General features: G+C 34.5%; 1 protein-coding gene across 1 annotated transcript in view; it reads left to right on the top strand.

Moving 5' to 3' along the window:
* Positions 1–18,653, top strand: part of LOC132558635 (muscle calcium channel subunit alpha-1-like) — a 103,302-nt gene that overhangs the window by 56,332 nt on the left and 28,317 nt on the right. The window contains exons 8-27 of the mRNA XM_060223234.1: positions 1,666–1,820; positions 3,719–3,800; positions 4,815–4,975; positions 5,200–5,425; positions 5,729–5,933; positions 6,642–6,762; positions 7,030–7,184; positions 7,402–7,517; positions 7,880–7,986; positions 8,915–9,095; positions 11,898–12,027; positions 12,716–12,775; positions 13,032–13,138; positions 15,266–15,353; positions 15,632–15,739; positions 16,397–16,449; positions 16,612–16,758; positions 17,086–17,287; positions 17,640–17,798; positions 17,997–18,107. Coding sequence (XP_060079217.1) covers positions 1,666–1,820; positions 3,719–3,800; positions 4,815–4,975; positions 5,200–5,425; positions 5,729–5,933; positions 6,642–6,762; positions 7,030–7,184; positions 7,402–7,517; positions 7,880–7,986; positions 8,915–9,095; positions 11,898–12,027; positions 12,716–12,775; positions 13,032–13,138; positions 15,266–15,353; positions 15,632–15,739; positions 16,397–16,449; positions 16,612–16,758; positions 17,086–17,287; positions 17,640–17,798; positions 17,997–18,107 — 2,674 coding nt within the window. The remainder of the gene's footprint in view (positions 1–1,665; positions 1,821–3,718; positions 3,801–4,814; positions 4,976–5,199; positions 5,426–5,728; positions 5,934–6,641; positions 6,763–7,029; positions 7,185–7,401; positions 7,518–7,879; positions 7,987–8,914; positions 9,096–11,897; positions 12,028–12,715; positions 12,776–13,031; positions 13,139–15,265; positions 15,354–15,631; positions 15,740–16,396; positions 16,450–16,611; positions 16,759–17,085; positions 17,288–17,639; positions 17,799–17,996; positions 18,108–18,653) is intronic.

Below are 18,653 nucleotides of genomic sequence, written 5' to 3' on the forward strand. Positions count from 1 at the left end.
AAAAAGACAAACATGATAAATCTGGTTTCTATTTGAAGACAGGAGTAAAACTTTGCTCTAGACCTAATGGTTTGTCATATGTTAAAAGTCAATTGACTAAGTAAACAGGATGTGAAATACCTCGTGTGCCTATTGCTTTCCCCAGACAATGGTACACTTCTGTCAATATTGACTAGGCTGCTCCTTAATAGTCTTTCGGTGTTGATCAATAATTAAGTGGTGCAAGATTACCATAGGTTTGTGATGTGTCAACACTAACAGATTCTAGGATTCTGGCTCCACCTCAAAGGTCAACCACAACTTATGACAACAGTTACATGATCCTGGAAAAATATTGCTTGCCATTATCACAAGTACATGATGTAGACTACCCTAACACCAGATGACAGTGTTCCAGGGATATAAGTTTGCCTCTCTTGTTATTTGCAATCATCCTTCCCATGAACATAGCGAGTATGGATTTTGATTAAGTTAAACAAATTTTTGAACCCCAGATTTCTCTGTCAGCTGATTTATATTAATTTCATTAGTCTTGTGGGATTCTATGTACCACTTTTCGATAGATCCAGTACATCAAGTGGAAAACTGCAAATGCCAAAGTAGACTATACACATGCAATGTTTTACATTAGGGGGGTCAAAGGTCACCCTATACGTTAGATGTTTTACATCTAGTAAAGCATATAAAGGTCAAAGGACTCCCGATATATCTGATGTTTTACATGTAGTAGGTATTTAAAGATTAAGACCTTACACATTTTGTGTAAGTCAAGTAAAATAACTAAATATCCCAATCTCATACTGGTCACACATCATCATTATGTAAGTAAAATGTAAAATGTCTAGTCACTCTAGCCAATGTCTAGTCACTCTAGCCAACGTCCAGTCACTCTAGCCATTGTCTAGTCACTCTAGCCAACGTCCAGTCACTCTAGCCAACGTCGAGTCACTCTAGCCAATGTCTAGTCACTTTAGCCAATTACTAGTCACTCTAGCCAATGTCTAGTTACTCTAGCCAATGTCTAGTCACTCTAGCCAATGTCTAGTCACTTTAGCCAATTACTAGTCACTCTAGCCAATGTCTAGTTACTCTAGCCAATGTCTAGTCACTCTAGCCAATGTCTAGTCACTTTAGCCAATTACTAGTCACTCTAGCCAATGTCTAGTTACTCTAGCCAATGTCTAGTCACTCTAGCCAATGTCTAGTCACTCTAGCCAATGTCTAGTCTAGTCACTCTAGCCAATGCCTAGTCACTAGCCAACGTCTAGTCACTCTAGCCAATGTCTAGTCACTCTAGCCAACGTCTAGTCACTCTAGCCAATGTCTAGTCTAGTCACTCTAGCCAATGCCTAGTCACTAGCCAACGTCTAGTCACTTTAGCCAATGTCTCCATCAGAGTTTTAGTGTCTCAGTTTTCATCAACCTCGTGTCCACAGAAGTTGTATAATTATTAAAACTTTGGAATCCAATGTATTTAGGAACTAAGATTGAACCATTTATGATTCAAAGATCGGCATAACCTATCTTATCCCTGGCTTTTCTTATATTTCATTAACAAAGAACACAAAAAAGATGTAGAACATAAACTATAGATGTCCTTGTTTTCTGGTCTTTGTGTGTTTTTAAGGCAATGACTTAATAATTTTGATGTTTTTTGTTTGCCAGTGAATTTTCTAAGGAAAGAGAAAAAGCCAAATCTAGGGGTGATTTTAAGAAACTGCGAGAGAAGCAGCAGATGGATGAAGATTTGCGTGGTTATATGGACTGGATCACGCAGGCAGAGGATATCGACCCCGAGAATGAGGAGGAGAGAGAGGAAGGTGCTACTCCACGTCATAGTGAGTATCAGAGGTGCCACGCCCACTGTCTCTACCTTAGTACAAGTCGGATCTACCATACAAGGAAAAAAAATCATTTTACATCACACTGCTTAAAAATTTTGTATCAAATTTAGTCAATAGCACCAATATTGATCAAATTAATATCATAAAGATGAAAGAGTCAAGTTTTATTTACTATTGATTTCTATGAACTTAAAAACAAATCTTGTTAATTGACATTTTATGTTTTTGTTGATCTGATATGTAAACTGACAGTTATTAATACAATAATAATCAGACCTATTGTCTGTTGCTTTGGTATTTTTATGTTAATTTTGTTGCCCTTTTTTGTGTGTATATGTGACTTACGATAATCATGTGTATCAGTTTATTGACACGCATAAGTATATTGATGATGAGCACCTGTTGGTAAATGGGAGTTTTGGTATCTAGCCAGGAGTTAATGAAATGATCCTAGTAATAGGCAGGACTTACACAAAAGTGTCCAGAATAAGACATATGTTGATCCATCACATCTCACATACATACCATAGTTACTGCTAATACCATAATCTTACGATTCGGGGTCCAAATTCTTTGAGATTAATGCAAATGAAATTTAGTTCGAGCTAAACTCAATACTGAAGTTGTGATAATAATTTTTCTTTCCTTAGAATTCCATAAAATGTAAAGTAAAGCAATAGTATTGTAGTAAAAGGATAAGTGTCATAATCAGTGTTAAGTAGCTGTAAATGTGATAACTCAATGTAGGCAATTAGTAAAATATAATTCTGTAAACATTTCCTGGTATTTTTCGATTCAATTAAGTTCTGCTTTATCTCGGAAATTCAACACAAAATTGATCAGAAAGAAACTTTTTTCATTTTTCAAAACGGGCAAGAAGTAAATGTTAAGTCTGAATTGAATGTCTGTTAATTTGAAACAATAATGAGCTTCAGTGTGAACACAACCAATAAGATGGCTACCAGTACTATATGGTGCTTTAAGCCATGTGAGGTTGCTGTACTAGGTAGGATGGAAGGTCAGTAACATTGGCACCTCTGACACTGTAAGTGTTGAGTGCAGCTGTACCAAACAGCTGGTGTGACCTTGACCTGCATGACCTTGACTTTTGTTCCATACATTTCAAGGAAATTTTGGGGGGAGGGTAATGTTGAAGAAGGGATGTCTTTGTATAAAATTTAGAGAGGTTGTGAACCCTATCCTGAATTGTTAATGTAAATTAGTATTTAGTACAGTTGACTAAGGGTTTTACATCTTTCTGTAGTTATTTTAGCCCTTGTCCCAGCCTTCTCTGTCAGAACCAGCTTCTGTGATTTTTTATTCTCTATTAGAGCACTTCCTTCACCCATATTAAATAAATGTCTTCCAATTTAAGGCCTATCTTGTGAAGTTTGTGAGCATGTGTGTACTGATGGCCCTACTGCCAGTCCTGTTTTTATATGATTTGCTTAGGGGGGAAGGGGGTTGTGGAAGGAGGGGGCATATAAGGGACTCTAGCATGCCATTGTACCAATATTGAACTCATCTTCCTCCCCAATTCTGTGTGAATATTCAGAAGGTGTGATACCATAATTAATGTAATCATTTGCTAAACATAATATAGTTGATATTGTGTGTAATATGTATGTAATGACAAAAGTAGTGAGCCAAAAAGTGGGGCAATTTTATCACATTATTCAATGACAATGACTGTAAAATTGGCAATCACCATAAGATTATAACTTTTATGTCAATCGGAATAATATATGTTTATTGATATTTTGTGGTAATATGGATTGCACACTTTAGTGATTTGATATAGAAATTATTTTCATATCACAAGGTTTATGAAATTAGATTTCAATGGTGTAATTTTATTTTGTCATTGTTTTCAGAAAACCATAGTGATACAGCATCAGTGAAAACAGAAGATGTAGAAAATGGTGAAATAGTACAGTCTTGGTGGCAGAACAAAAGGTCAGCAGTATTAGCAGTTTATAGTCATGTGTCTCAGTAATCAAAATCACATAATTTGACAAAGTCTGTGAAATAAGCCAACACTGAGCAATACGCACAAGTTTGTATACTATCGAAAACATTTGAGGGATATGGACATGTCTGTAAAATTAGCCAGCATTTGAGCAGTACTGACAAGTCTGTAAATTAGCTAACATTTGAACTGTATTGACAAGTCATTAAATACTTAACATTTTAACAATTTAGCAACATAATCAACATTTGAATAATTTATTCGCAAGTCATTAGAAACATGTTCAACATTTGATGAATATTCATTGGCAAGTCATTAAGAGCAATACTGCCAAGTCATGAAAATTCCAATATCTGAAAAAAATACATTTTTTTTTTAAGTTATAAATTTTATGTGATAATGCTAGTTATGTTTTTATAGTTTTTCATGTGAATTCTTGTGAGCCAATACATAAATTATATCTGTGATCATCTGTGTTGTTGTATTGTACATTCCTAACCTCTCTGTATCCCTAGTAAAGGTGAGCATTGTTCCTTTCGCAAAAACAATGTCACAGCTTGTTCTGTGCTATTTTTGCTATTTCTTTGTTTCCATAAAATAAATAGTCAGAACTACAAGATTTACAAGCGTTTCAGGGCTACAACATGAAAAATATTCAACCAATCTCTACAAAACTTTTTTCTTACATCAGACCAGTGTCCTAGATATTTTTTCTTTTATTAGGTATTTATGATTAATATTTTTTCTAATTTATTACGGATGTTACTACAGAAGCGATCTTGTGGTCTCTTGTTGTTTTTGTGATTATTTTTTCGTTCAGGATCAGTAATTATAGATAATTTGTCTGTTTCATTTCTATTTTCGAGCTAAAATATGTGCAAGAGATTAATTTTTGCTTAATGGATATTCACACATATTTTTCAATAGTTTCAAAATTGCTTTTCTGTTTTTAATAATGACTTTACGTGGCTTGTGAAATAATAAAGTAATTTTTTTTTCAGCCAACATTTACGTAAATGGAATCGGCGATGCAGAAGATTGTGTAGAAAGCTAGTAAAATCCAATGCTTTTTATTGGCTTGTGATAGTGGTGGTGTTCCTAAATACCTGTGTTCTAACATCCGAGCATTATAGACAACCGCAGTGGTTAGACGATTTCCAAGGTACTATAGTTATCAAAAAGCATAGTTATTAAAACGCAACAGTCCCCTTTACTGATCATTGATTTCAAATAATTACTGATAAACTGTTAGACAGGATTGTAAAAGGTCACCAAATGTTCTTAGAATTGAAAGATTGTTTCTTATATTCTCAATAAGCATTGTTATATTTACAAATGTGTAAGTTTGTTGATTAAACTCTAACAGACTTTTCTTTCTTTTTTCAGTTGTGGCCAATTTGTTTTTTGTGGTTTTGTTTTTCTTTGAGATGTTGTTAAAGATGTACAGTCTAGGCTTCCAGGGGTACTTTGTGTCTTTGTTTAACCGCTTTGACTGTTTTGTGGTGGTGTGTAGTATAGTGGAGGTGATCCTCATGGTCACTGATGTCATGCCACCACTGGGCGTCAGTGTGCTGAGGTGTGCCAGACTTCTCCGTGTGTTCAAGGCAACCAGGTAGGTATCTATGTGATGTTCTTTTATCTGTTTTAAATAGGTGTCTTATCACACATCCACTCAGTCATAGTATGCTCTTGTTGTAAATGTTTTATAATACATAATAATGATTTGTAAAAATGTTGTATTAAATTATTGTCTTAATGGCCAAACAAAATACCGTTGAAGTTTAAATCTGACCAATTTAAAAGTGTTAAATAATTCCTGTTTACATAGAAGGAGGAGGAGGAGGACATTCATGAATGACGATAACATTTTCTCGTATTTGCCAAGGATCCTTAAAAATACCTTTTTCTTCCACAGATACTGGTCGTCGCTACGTAACCTTGTGGCTTCCCTGTTGAACAGTATGAGGTCTATTGCCAGTTTGTTGTTACTGCTCTTCCTCTTCATTGTCATATTTGCCTTACTTGGGATGCAGCTGTTCGGTGGGAGATTCAACTTTGATGAGGAGAAACCTCGCAGCAACTTTGACACATTTTGGCAGTCCCTACTCACTGTATTCCAGGTATGATTTCCACCACAGAAATAACCATTATTGATAGACTGATGGCAGTTACATACAGCTAGATGTACATAATGTAGAATCAGCTAGCATCAGATACTTCATACCTATATAAATGCTAATTTGTATTTTCAAGAGTTTTAATTAGCTCTCCAGGCCCAGAGGGCAAGATAAGCTTAGAGCATGGTGTTGCATTGCTCATCATCTGCTCTCCAGCGGTTTTTTACACTATAATTACTACAGTTCATCAGAAGCATTCTTAGGGAACAAGAAAGAAAATATGTTTAAGTAGTGAGTCAAGGGGTCTAGGCCCTCAAGTAAATTCTTTGAAGTCCCTATTTTGTAGGATTTTTGGTTTTAGGTGAATAGGACTCAATTTTGTATATACTGTAGATAAGCCCTTGCAGTGTTTTCCTGAAATAAAACTTTCAATTTGATCATATGATGTTAGCTCAAATCATGTAAAATACTGATTTTCCCTGTAATTTGGCAATCCATTCAACCATTTCCTCACCTATCAAACATTACTTGGTGATATTAGAACACATGTTTTTGTACCATTTTTGTAAAGGCCCAATTTGGGAACTGTTTTTCCTTTCTGAATGAAGTGAAGAGTACATGTAATTTATCTTATAGATTTGTAGATCTGGTAAATGTATTTTAATCTATTGACATTATATATTCTTACATTTGTACATTTTAATTGGTCAGATTCTGACGGGTGAGGACTGGAACGTGGTGATGTATGACGGGATTCGATCCTATGGTGGTGTCAATCAATTTGGTGTGATTGTGTGCCTGTACTTTGTGTTCTTATTCATCTGTGGTAACTGTATCCTTTCCTGATATTTAATACTTCTATAGAAATATGTGTTAAAACCTTGTAACATACTTCCCTTAAACTGATTTTCATGAGATGTTTTATTTACATCTGTAGCAGGATGGAAACGCAAACAGAAAGAATTTTTTTTTTTCGTTTTAAGATTTAAATGGTGTATAAGGATTTATCTTATATCCATATATATATATTGTGTTGTCTCCCTTGTCAAGTTGGCTTGGAGTGGATACCATTGTCGTGTTGTGTCCTTAACTTAGCCAGATATCTTATTGAATGTCTTCTTGGCTATCGCTGTGGATAACTTAGCCGATGCCCAAAGCTTGACTGAAATCGAGGCTGAAATGGAAGAAGAGAAACAGCGATTACGCTCTATTAGGTCAAAGAGTAGGACACCAGAGGGTGGAGAGAAAGAAAAGGTATGCTATTCATAAATTGAAGTTGCTGAAATAAATCATCCGGGAATTCTGTGGAAACATTATGTGAAGTTTACTGTTTATGGGTGATGAGTTACTGTTTGAATGTGAAAATAATTGTCAATTTTAAAGAGATTATTTTTGTTGGTTATTAATGTGCTGCTGATGTATGGAAATGTGTATTAGTCTGAAGACCTGTGTGGCTGTTTGTTGACAGCAGACTGAGGAGGATGAGGGAGTCGGGATGAATGAAGATGGTGCTGGAGATACAGAAGAAGATGGCTTCCCCCAGAAATTGTCTCGCAATCCTAGCAACAGGTCCAGTCGCTCTGCAAGGTAAAATCTTTAAATGCCTTCATTCAGTTGTGTAAACAGTAAATTTTCATTCTCAACTTTAGCTAGAAATTTGATATCACATAAATATTGCTATAAGAGTGACAAATGTTAACACAAAAAAGTGATGGGATGATTTCCCTGGAGGATCTTTACTGCAGAAATTCTTTAGCTTCTAGAATAATTACTTCTAAAAAAAAACCAAGTGCATAAAACTTTCCAGATTAGTTGACAAGAATTATCACAGGCAGTTAATTAAGTTCAAACATGAAACAGGTAAAAGAAAATTAGTTTTGCTAATTAACAGAATACAGATTAATGAGCACACAAATACAGATTAGACTGTTTTTGTTTTGTGTTGACAGAAAGGAAGACAGTCCTACAGCAGAACACCATGTCCGGATAGACCTCGACAAGAAGGAGGGTGACGAACAGGGAGAATACAGAGACTCCAAGCAGATTCCTATAGACGGTGGGCAAAGGATACCAAAATCTTTTTTTATATATCAGGGCTTAATGTGTAGTTGGGCCATTATTACTCAGTATAGGGCACTGTAACTTCAATATCACTTTTGTGAGAAGTTTGTGGACTTTAACTTAGGGAGAAGTTAAAGTAGGGTGTTGAGAAGCTTAGTAGATACACCATGTCTGGTGATAACATGATATGAATTAAGGAAGGGACAAGAGGCTTTGTACAGTAACAGGATCCACTTAGTCTTAGGGACATGTTCTTTCTGTCCTGACAATAACAATTGGTATTTTTTCGTTGTTAGTACTTCTTTGGATCATTGAATACAGAAAGGTTGTCAAAATAGTGTCTCTCAATTACATAGAAGACATAGCTGAGGCCCTTAGCCTGCAACATCTTATATAGAGTTTTTCTGAAGGCGTGTATTATTTACAATTGCCAAATTTTATATGCAGTTACATTATGGGACTGGATTTTCGTATTCCTAGTTTTTATATCATGCCCAACTCTCAAAAAAATATGATACTTTTATGTTCAGATGTCATTCTGTCCAGGGAATATCATGGGCAAATTGTCTTCTACATTTCCTAAATTCTGTATGTTACTTACTCAATACCTCTTTTCAGTACTGATGAAATCTATCAAAATTCTGCCTTGTACTTCCATGTATGGTTATATTAGGTACATGGTGTTAATTTATATCAGGTTATACTTAAATAAGGTGATGTTTTTATACCTTGCTGTCCATTGTCAGTTATACAACTAGGTTGATTTGTGTACACTGTGGTCCCACGTCTACTGCCTAAGCAATCTTACAATGTATGTTGTGCTGTATGCCCTACTGATTCCAATTCGCTTTGTGATTATCCAGCAGTATCTTGCAGCATGTCCCCTGCTTTTGTCACTGTAGATGTGTTGTGTCCATTTACAGAAGAGGATGAGGAAGAGAATGATGGTGAGGTGACTGAAGAGGACGATGAGATGGATGAAGATAAGGAATCGGCACAGACAGCTTCAGCTAGACCTCGCCGCATCTCTGAGCTGCACATCCCTGACAAGAAGAAGTCCATACCAAAGACGAGATCCTTGTTTATATTCCATCATACTAACAAGTACATACACTTTATATTGAACGGAATCATTTTCAAGATGTTTATTTAAATATAGATTTGATTTTTTTGTACTGAAGTGAACATATCAGTTTGTCATCTGATTACTCCAGAAATGATATAAGTGTATATTGATAGTTAGCACAGGATTGCTGTGATAATTAGTGCATATATACTTGCAACATTGTTGCTTATCAACTTTTTGACTTATTAGTCCCCTGCCAGTGAAACCAGAGGGGACTATAGTGTTTGTCTCCATCTGTCTATTTGTCAGTCTGTCTGTCTGTCTGTCAGGATGTTGGTTTCCAGATGATGACTTGAGAAAAGATAGATAAATTTGAATGAAAATTTATTTACTTTTAGATTGAGAAAAGATAGATGAATTTGAATGAAAATTTATTTACTTTTAGGTTATGAGTTAATACGGAGTGAGTTTGGGGTGGAAAGGTCAGCTTTACATGTCTTTGTTGCTAAAAATAGATATTTTTCATCAAATTTTGGTTTCTAGATGATAACTTCAAGAAGGATTGATTGAGTTGATTGAAGCTTTTTACAATGTTAGCTTATGAGGTAATACAGAGTGGAATTTAGTTTGGGGTTGAATGATCAACTTTGAATGTCACTATTTCTAAAAATAGGTATTTTTTATCAAATTTGAGTTTCCAGAAGATTACTTCAGAAAGGATTGATGTATGAAGTAATATAGAGTGGGATTGAGTTTCAGGTCAAAAGGTCAACTGCAAAGGTCACTGTTACTGAAAAAAGATTGTATTGAAACTTGATGCAATCTAATATTATAAGTAAATATATAGGGTGGGATTGAGTAAGGGGTCAAAAGGTCAACTTGAAGGCTGTCAAGGTCACTTACTACAATAGACATCATCATCTTTAGGGCCCTGCATCCTCGCATCAAAGACGGTGGCAGCAAATTTTCAATTGTTAAAATTGAACATCTGTTCATTGCTACCAAGGTCTTTGTTACGTAGAAAATTTAATTATCCTCAGGAGACGAGTGTTGCATGCAACACTAACTGTAATCTTGTTATAACATGGCATAACAATTAAATGATGTCACTTACAGGTTCCATGTTTATAAACCTGTAGGACACAGTGACCTCTTTATCATTTTATGTTTGATCTGAAAATTCCATGTTTATAAACCTGTAGGACACAGTGACCTCTTTATCATTTTATGTTTGATCTGAAGATTCCATGTTTATAAACCTGTAGGACACAGTGACCTCTTTATCATTTTATGTTTGATCAGACGATTCCATGTTTATAAACCTGTAGGACACCATGACCTCTTTATCATTTAATGTTTGATCAGACGATTCCATGTTTATAAACCTGTAGGACACAGTGACCTCTTTATCATTTTATGTTTGATCAGACGATTCCATGTTTATAAACCTGTAGGACACCATGACCTCTTTATCATTTTATGTTTGATCTGAAGATTCCATGTTTATGTGTAGGACACCATGACCTCTTTATAACTTTATGTTTGATCTGAAGATTCTATGTTTATAAACCTGTAGGACACCATGACCTCTTTATCATTTTATGTTTGATCTGAAAATTCCATGTTTATAAACCTGTAGGACACAGTGACCTCTTTATCATTTTATGTTTGATCTGAAGATTCCATGTTTATAAACCTGTAGGACACAGTGACCTCTTTATCATTTTATGTTTGATCAGACGATTCCATGTTTATAAACCTGTAGGACACCATGACCTCTTTATCATTTTATGTTTGATCTGAAAATTCCATGTTTATAAACCTGTAGGACACAGTGACCTCTTTATCATTTTATGTTTGATCTGAAGATTCCATGTTTATAAACCTGTAGGACACAGTGACCTCTTTATCATTTTATGTTTGATCAGACGATTCCATGTTTATAAACCTGTAGGACACCATGAACTCTTTATCATTTTATGTTTGATCTGAAAATTCCATGTTTATAAACCTGTAGGACACAGTGACCTCTTTATCATTTTATGTTTGATCTGAAGATTCCATGTTTATAAACCTGTAGGACACCATGACCTCTTTATCATTTTATGTTTGATCTGAAAATTCCATGTTTATAAACCTGTAGGACACAGTGACCTCTTTATCATTTTATGTTTGATCAGACGATTCCATGTTTATAAACCTGTAGGACACCATGAACTCTTTATCATTTTATGTTTGATCTGAAAATTCCATGTTTATAAACCTGTAGGACACAGTGACCTCTTTATCATTTTATGTTTGATCTGAATATTCCATGTTTATGAACTTGTAGGACACAGTGACCTCTTTATCATTTTATGTTTGATCTGAAGATTCCATGTTTATAAACCTGTAGGACACCATGACCTCTTTATCATTTTATGTTTGATCTGAAGATTCCATGTTTATGTGTAGGACACCATGACCTCTTTATAACTTTATGTTTGATCTGAAGATTCTATGTTTATAAACCTGTAGGACACCATGACCTCTTTATCATTTTATGTTTGATCTGAAGATTCTATGTTTATAAACCTGTAGGACACCATGACCTCTTTATCATTTTATGTTTGATCTGAAGATTCTATGTTTATAAACCTGTAGGACACAGTGACCTCTTTATCATTTTATGTTTGATCTGAAGATTCTATGTTTATAATCCTGTAGGACACAGTGACCTCATTATCATTTTATGTTTGATCTGAAGATTCCATGTTTATAAACCTGTAGGACACCATGAACTCTTTATAACTTTATGTTTTTGTTGACAAGTGTTGATGTATTTATGTTTGTCCCAACAGGTTCCGTGTGATCTGTCATACGATTGTCAATCACTCCTACTTCAGTAATGTGGTATTGGCCTGTATCCTTATTAGCAGTGCTATGTTGGCGGCAGAGGACCCACTCCACACTATGTCTGAGCGTAACGAGGTAAGTCAATGTCCCAGTGTAATCTAAAGATATATAATTAGTGATTATCTGTGATATATATAGGTCAGGCCCCAAATATCATAGAACACTTTCAGTCTAAAATTGTTTAAGGCTAAAACTGTTTTAAATTTGGAATTAGCCAAGAACCAACCAATGTAACATTTCCCTTCTTAGTCTGGTTTGAGCAATATGTTTTCATCAGTTTTCTTTCTCACACTAATGTTTCACAGCAATATTTCAGTTCTCACACTGCAGTGCAAGTTCACATCGTGATGATGTATGTAGTTTATTTTGATGGTTGGTAATTTCACTGTTTCAGATTTCGTGACAGCTTATTTTGATGGTTGGTAATTTCACTGTTTCAGATTTCGTGACAGCTTATTTTGATATTTCACTGTTTCAGATTTCGTCGTGACAGTGACAGCTTATTTTGATGGTTGGTAATTTCACTGTTTCAGATTTCGTGACAGCTTATTTTGATGGTTGGTAATTTCACTGTTTCAGATTTCGTGACAGCTTATTTTGATGGTTGGTAATTTCACTGTTTCAGATTTCGTGACAGTTTATTTTGATGGTTGGTAATTTCACTGTTTCAGATTTCGTGACAGCTTATTTTGATGATTGGTAATTTCATTGTTTCAGATTTCGTGACAGCTTATTTTGATGGTTGATCATTTCATTGTTTCAGATTTTAAATTATTTTGACTACTTCTTCACCTCAGTCTTCACTGTTGAAATCTTCATTAAGGTGAGCTATCACATATTCTTTACACTTAAACATTTACACATGCTGTTCTGTTCTAATTAAGCCAAGCAGATTTTTGAAGTTAATATAATCTTCATTGCAGATTAAAAGCATCTACTAAAATTTTATCTTTGATTTTATCATTAAACAATACAAGATAGACTTTACACAAATTTGTTAGAGCATTCTTACGTGTTCTATAGCATACTTAGGACCCTGGTGTCTTTGTGTAATGTGTATTGGTATATCTTTCTTACAGATCATAACATATGGCCTGATCCTGCATTCAGGCTCCTTCTGCAGAAGTTTCTTCAACATCCTTGATCTGATTGTTGTAGCAGTGTCACTAGTATCCTTCATGCTGGAGTAAGTAGCAGAGTTGTAGCTTGAATCACAATACACTTCAAAAAATAAAGAGTGGATGGTAATGAAAGTAGATAAACACCACATTGACAATTATCTGTCTACTTCTTGTAAGTTTTAAAACTGCATTGCTGAAATAGCTTTTAACTTGCCAGTTTGTCTGTAACCTTAAAGCAAGTCATGTGATTGTAAGATACTTTTATATCAACAAGTTGAAGCTTCCTCAAATTTTACATCATGTAGAAGACTATCATAAAGGTAAATGATATGGTATGTCAAATGTCCTTCTGTCTGGTTTCAAATGCTCTTCATACGACACAGAACAGTGTTAAAGAAAGACATTTTAGGATTGAGTTGGAAGGCCTTTGTGATAAAGAATACTTGTGAGAATCTTATAGTCTCTGTTAAAAGTTATCATTCCGCAGATAACTATGTGGGACACAGATATATATATATTGTGAAACCCCTTTCCTCTTATCAGTCCCTCCCACTATTATTTCATGGTGCTTACAAATGATAACAATAAAACTCCTACCCATACACAATGTATATATATATACTATAAATTGTATATACATTCCAACACCATCCCTAGGTATATCCATATCTGGAGTACCCCTAATCACCCCATGCAGAAAATCAGGATACGTAATAATGACGCTTGAAATCAGGAACAGTGGCATTATTACCACAGGAACTTGAAAGTGAAAATTATGAGAAGTTGCCTAAACTTCAATCCAATTGATATATCTATATGTGAAAGTGCAGATTTTTTTTAATGATCTTTAGTTTGATGTGAAACCAAGCATACTGTGGTGTCTGTTCAAAGATTGGGAGTAATATATCATTAGTAAAATATTACTGCTGTCTCTATTACAGAACAATACCTACCAACTCATTTTTTATGTATGAATTCTCCAAAAGGATACCAGAATCGTGTACTGTATTTGTGCCAGTGTCATCTCCTTCTGACGGGTGCTATATCGAGGATCTACCCTTACATAATGTACACTTGTAAACTACCCTGAACTCTGTAACTTCCTCAGCCATGTACCCACTACCATGCCCATTTGTGATAGACAATAAAAGACCTTTGTGAATATAAAAAAAAAACACAGTACATGTACTTATAGTTTTACGCACATCTTTATTTGTATACTGTATAACCAGATATCTTACATTATTGTTTGAGCTCAGAACAGGAAAATGTAATTCTTAATTAATTTTGTGGCAAATATGCAGATGGATTTGAAACAGTAACTTATAATTTACTCATATAATTTTGTACTGGTAATGAAGACTGATACTGAACACTAGGCCTATTATAGAATTAAACAGCTTGTAGAATATACATTCATAAAGTATCACGACATGCCAGATATGATGCATCAGTTGATCGCCATTCACTGGGAGTTTTATCATGCTGCTTTCCTTTACAAAATGAAGATGAACATCGCAGACCTGTTAAACAGCATTATTTGACGACATATTTAATAAGATTCTGTTGCCATTTTACAGGTGTTTTACCTGTGGTATGGATCAAAGTTTTACTCTCTTGATGCGGCTCTTAATCATCTATTTCATTATACGACTCATTATTTCATCACCTCCCTCCAGTCTTACATTATCTCTTAAAACAGGAATGCTTCTGACCACATTTGGCTGTTGACATCAGTACACAGGCTTACAACCCTCCTCTCATATATACATATCGACACTATACTCATATAGCATGACATTGCTGAATATATATCATATGTAATTACTTTTCTGCTGGTGTTTATTCCAGTTCTATATAAATTGTTCTTGGTATTCAGATCAATTTCATTTCTAATACACATCAGTAAAATTAGATTTTTTTTCTCCCATGTGGTATACATCTGTTAAAAGTAAAAGTGGCACTCTAATGGATATTTATTTTTGAGAAATTAACAAGTGTACCAATATTTAGTAGATCACATTTTAATTTTCTGATTTTCTTTTTGAAAATGTGCAGGTTTGTAGTGAGCTATTAATGAACGAATGTGTCTAAATTCAAAGATGTATTATTTCTCATTACTGTGACATTTCAAAATAACATGAACCATCATAGTTATAGTCATAGTATATGCATTGGGTGTGTCTTTGCAGCAACCAGGCAATCTCGGTGGTGAAGATTCTCAGGGTATTGAGGGTACTTCGTCCACTCAGGGCCATCAACAGGGCGAAGGGTCTCAAGGTAAGTTAGAACAAGAAATAGATACAAAATAGTACAAGATTGTAAATATCCTGATAAAGATAGTAATGAAACTCCTTCTTAGAAAAAAAAAGCAAATACATTTCATAGGTATATATTACTTCAATTTTAGTCAAAGTAGGCTTTCATTTTCCTTGTTCATTGAATGGACAAATGCAGATTGTTTTCATAATACAGAATGTCTAAATTTTTGTATATATTCACCTCAGGAACTTTTTGTGTAAAATGTATGAAAAATGTATAATTTCTTGTCTCTACAGCATGTGGTGCAGTGTGTAATTGTGGCTGTAAAAACCATTTACAACATCATGTTGGTGACTTTCCTCCTCAACTTCATGTTTGCTGTCATTGGTGTCCAGTTGTTCAAGGTAAGCCAACCATACATCAGTACTTTAAACCTACTAACTTAATAGAAAAGACTCCCATTGTTGTAGAGGTGACTCATACCCTTGTACAAGTGAGTCACCATTGTAGAGGTGTCAAGCATGCTTATGCAGGCAAATTATTATTGTAGAATTGACTCCTACCCTTGTACAAGTGAGTCACCATTGTAGAGGTGACGAGCATCCTTGTAAATATGAGTCATTATTTCAATAGTTGACTCAAAAAATTGTAGAGTTGACTGTCTCCCTTATATAAGTGACTCAATTCCTGTACATGCGAGCCACCATTGAAAAGGAAGGATACACCAAATTCTGGTTTGCATATTTTGCATAGGAGCAGGGGTCATTCATGTCTTATAGACATTCATGTCTTATGTACAGTTCATCAAGTACTTGTCCTTCAGTTAATACATTCACCCTATATCTTACAGTTCACAAAGAGCAGCATCCCATCTAATGTCAGAATATCTTGTTTGAAAAAGAAATGCTGATTTTAATTAAAAAGATGATAATATAAAGATTAAACATTTATGTATGATATTATCCAATTATAAAGTAATACTTTCTCAAATCTGTGATGGTTTTGAAAATATGATAAAATGTCGTTGAAAAACTGCATCATTTTTTACATTTATGCTTCAGGGCAAATTCCACCATTGTACAGACAACTCCAAACTGACAGAAGGGGAATGCAAGTAAGTATGGTAACAGTCAATTGTATTCTGAAGAAAAAAACCCAAATAATCTAGAAACATAAAAAGCAGAGATAAAATTATCTATTTCTGTAGCAAACTATTCTTATTAGATTTCTTATGTTTTAACAAAATATGGTAACTGTGATTTTGATTGGTTTAAAGGGGCTGGTACGTAGACTACCCAGATGGAGATATAAACAACCCAGATAAAAAGGAACGAGAATGGGGCAACAACGATCTGAACTTTGATGATGTGACCAGCGCCATGCTGACATTGTTCACGGTGGCGACATTTGAAGGATGGCCAAAGTAATTTTCATTTTTTTTTTTCCTTCTTTCAAATCGATGTAATTTTGTGATCTTTTGTTTATTAATAAATGGTAGCAAATATTGTGAAATTTTGAATGTTGATACATATTGAAAAAAGAAATGTCTTGCCAATAACTTGACATTAATGTCATGGGTAAGGGAGATCAATCTTCAATCAGAATTCATCAACTAAATATCAGTTTAAATTACATTTTCACAATTATTGAAAGAAATGCTCACAAGTATTTTGCAAAAGACTAAAATACTGTATGTGATGCTTTAAGATGTTGTTGACCTTTCACTAAAACATCTTTTCTTTTTTTCCAGCTTGCTGTATATAGCTATCGACTCCAATGAAGAAGGCCTGGGTCCAAAATACAACAAGCAGCCAGGAGTCGCTATTTTCTTTTTCATATTTATCATTGTTATTGCATTTTTCATGGTCAACATCTTTGTAGGTTTTGTCATCGTCACATTTCAGAATGAGGGGGAGCAAGAGTATAAAAATTGTGAATTAGATAAAAACCAGGTAAGTCAGGATTTCAGATTTAACAATTATTCAAAGTTATTTTGCTTTTAAAATATATATGAGTATGTAAATTAATAATGACTGTATACCAAGCTATATAGTGTAACATCATTGGTAAAGATAGTACAGAAGGGAGATAACTCATTATATTTCAGATAAATTGTCAAATCAGCACTTTGTAAATTCAACGGAAAAATGCATTTTAGGAAAAACAGAAAATAATGATGATGTTTTAACAAGAAGATAACTTCTTTTTTTGTTTTTATTTTTTTGATTTCCAGCGTAATTATATAGAATTTGTACTGAAAGCCAAACCTAAGTTAAAAGATAAAATGTTTTTATTTATTTCCAGCGTAAGTGTATAGAATTTGCACTAAAAGCCAAACCTATACGGCGCTATATACCAAAGGCTCGGTGGCAATACAAAATATGGTGGTTTGTCACTTCTCAAGCATTTGAGTATGCCATATTTATACTCATCATGTTCAATACTGTCATCTTAGCCATGAGGGTAAGCATAGATTGGTTTAGAAATGAATGTTCTAAATCTATTTCCTCATAATTAATCGTTTTCAATACATTAAATTAACCATTTAGGTAACTTTTTAACATAAAATTTGTTCAAGGTGTGACATTTTACTGTGGTATACAGAAGTTTTATCAGTAGGAATGTGTTGTTTTTAACTCATATTGTATTATTCTGTTTCAGCATTACGACCAGCCAGACTCCTACTCCAAGGCGCTGGACTATCTAAACATGATCTTCACTGGAGTCTTCACAGTGGAGTTCATCCTCAAACTCATGGCCTTTAGGTTTAAAGTAAGTATCATTGTCGTGAGTTCATCCTCAAGATCATGACCTTTAGGTATAAAGTAAGTATCAGCCTTGTTCCATGTCCCATCATTGCATTTACATCTTTATAAACTCATCTGGGTCAAAAATATTTAAACCAAATTTACCAGGTGACTGATCCTATGGCGAGGAGGGATGGGGTCAGTGCCCATTAGAGTCCAGCTTTAAAATCTTTCTTCTGTTTGGTGGCACTGGTATTTTTCCTGATTTATATATAACAATGTGATGTGCCATTTCTAATGAAGGTGACACTGGCAAGTAGCATACCACCACTCCAGAATTGAGTTCATTATCATTGTAAGTTCAACTTTATGATTAGCCCACCATACAGTGGCTGCACACCTAAAATTACCCTGCCTCAGTAGTCCATCATCCGTTAGTTCATCGTCTGCTCATAAATACTTCTTGATATCTCTGTTTCTTGAGAAGTACTGGATGGATTGTTCACAAATTTTATGTGCAGATTGCTGTTTTGATTTGGGGACTGGATTTTGATAATAGAATTGTGTTATT

This window comes from Ylistrum balloti, unplaced genomic scaffold (genome assembly GCF_031769215.1).
Source record: "Ylistrum balloti isolate Yb309-2 unplaced genomic scaffold, AGI_CSIRO_Ybal_v1 Utg370800, whole genome shotgun sequence".
Lineage (NCBI taxonomy): Eukaryota > Metazoa > Mollusca > Bivalvia > Pectinida > Pectinidae > Ylistrum > Ylistrum balloti.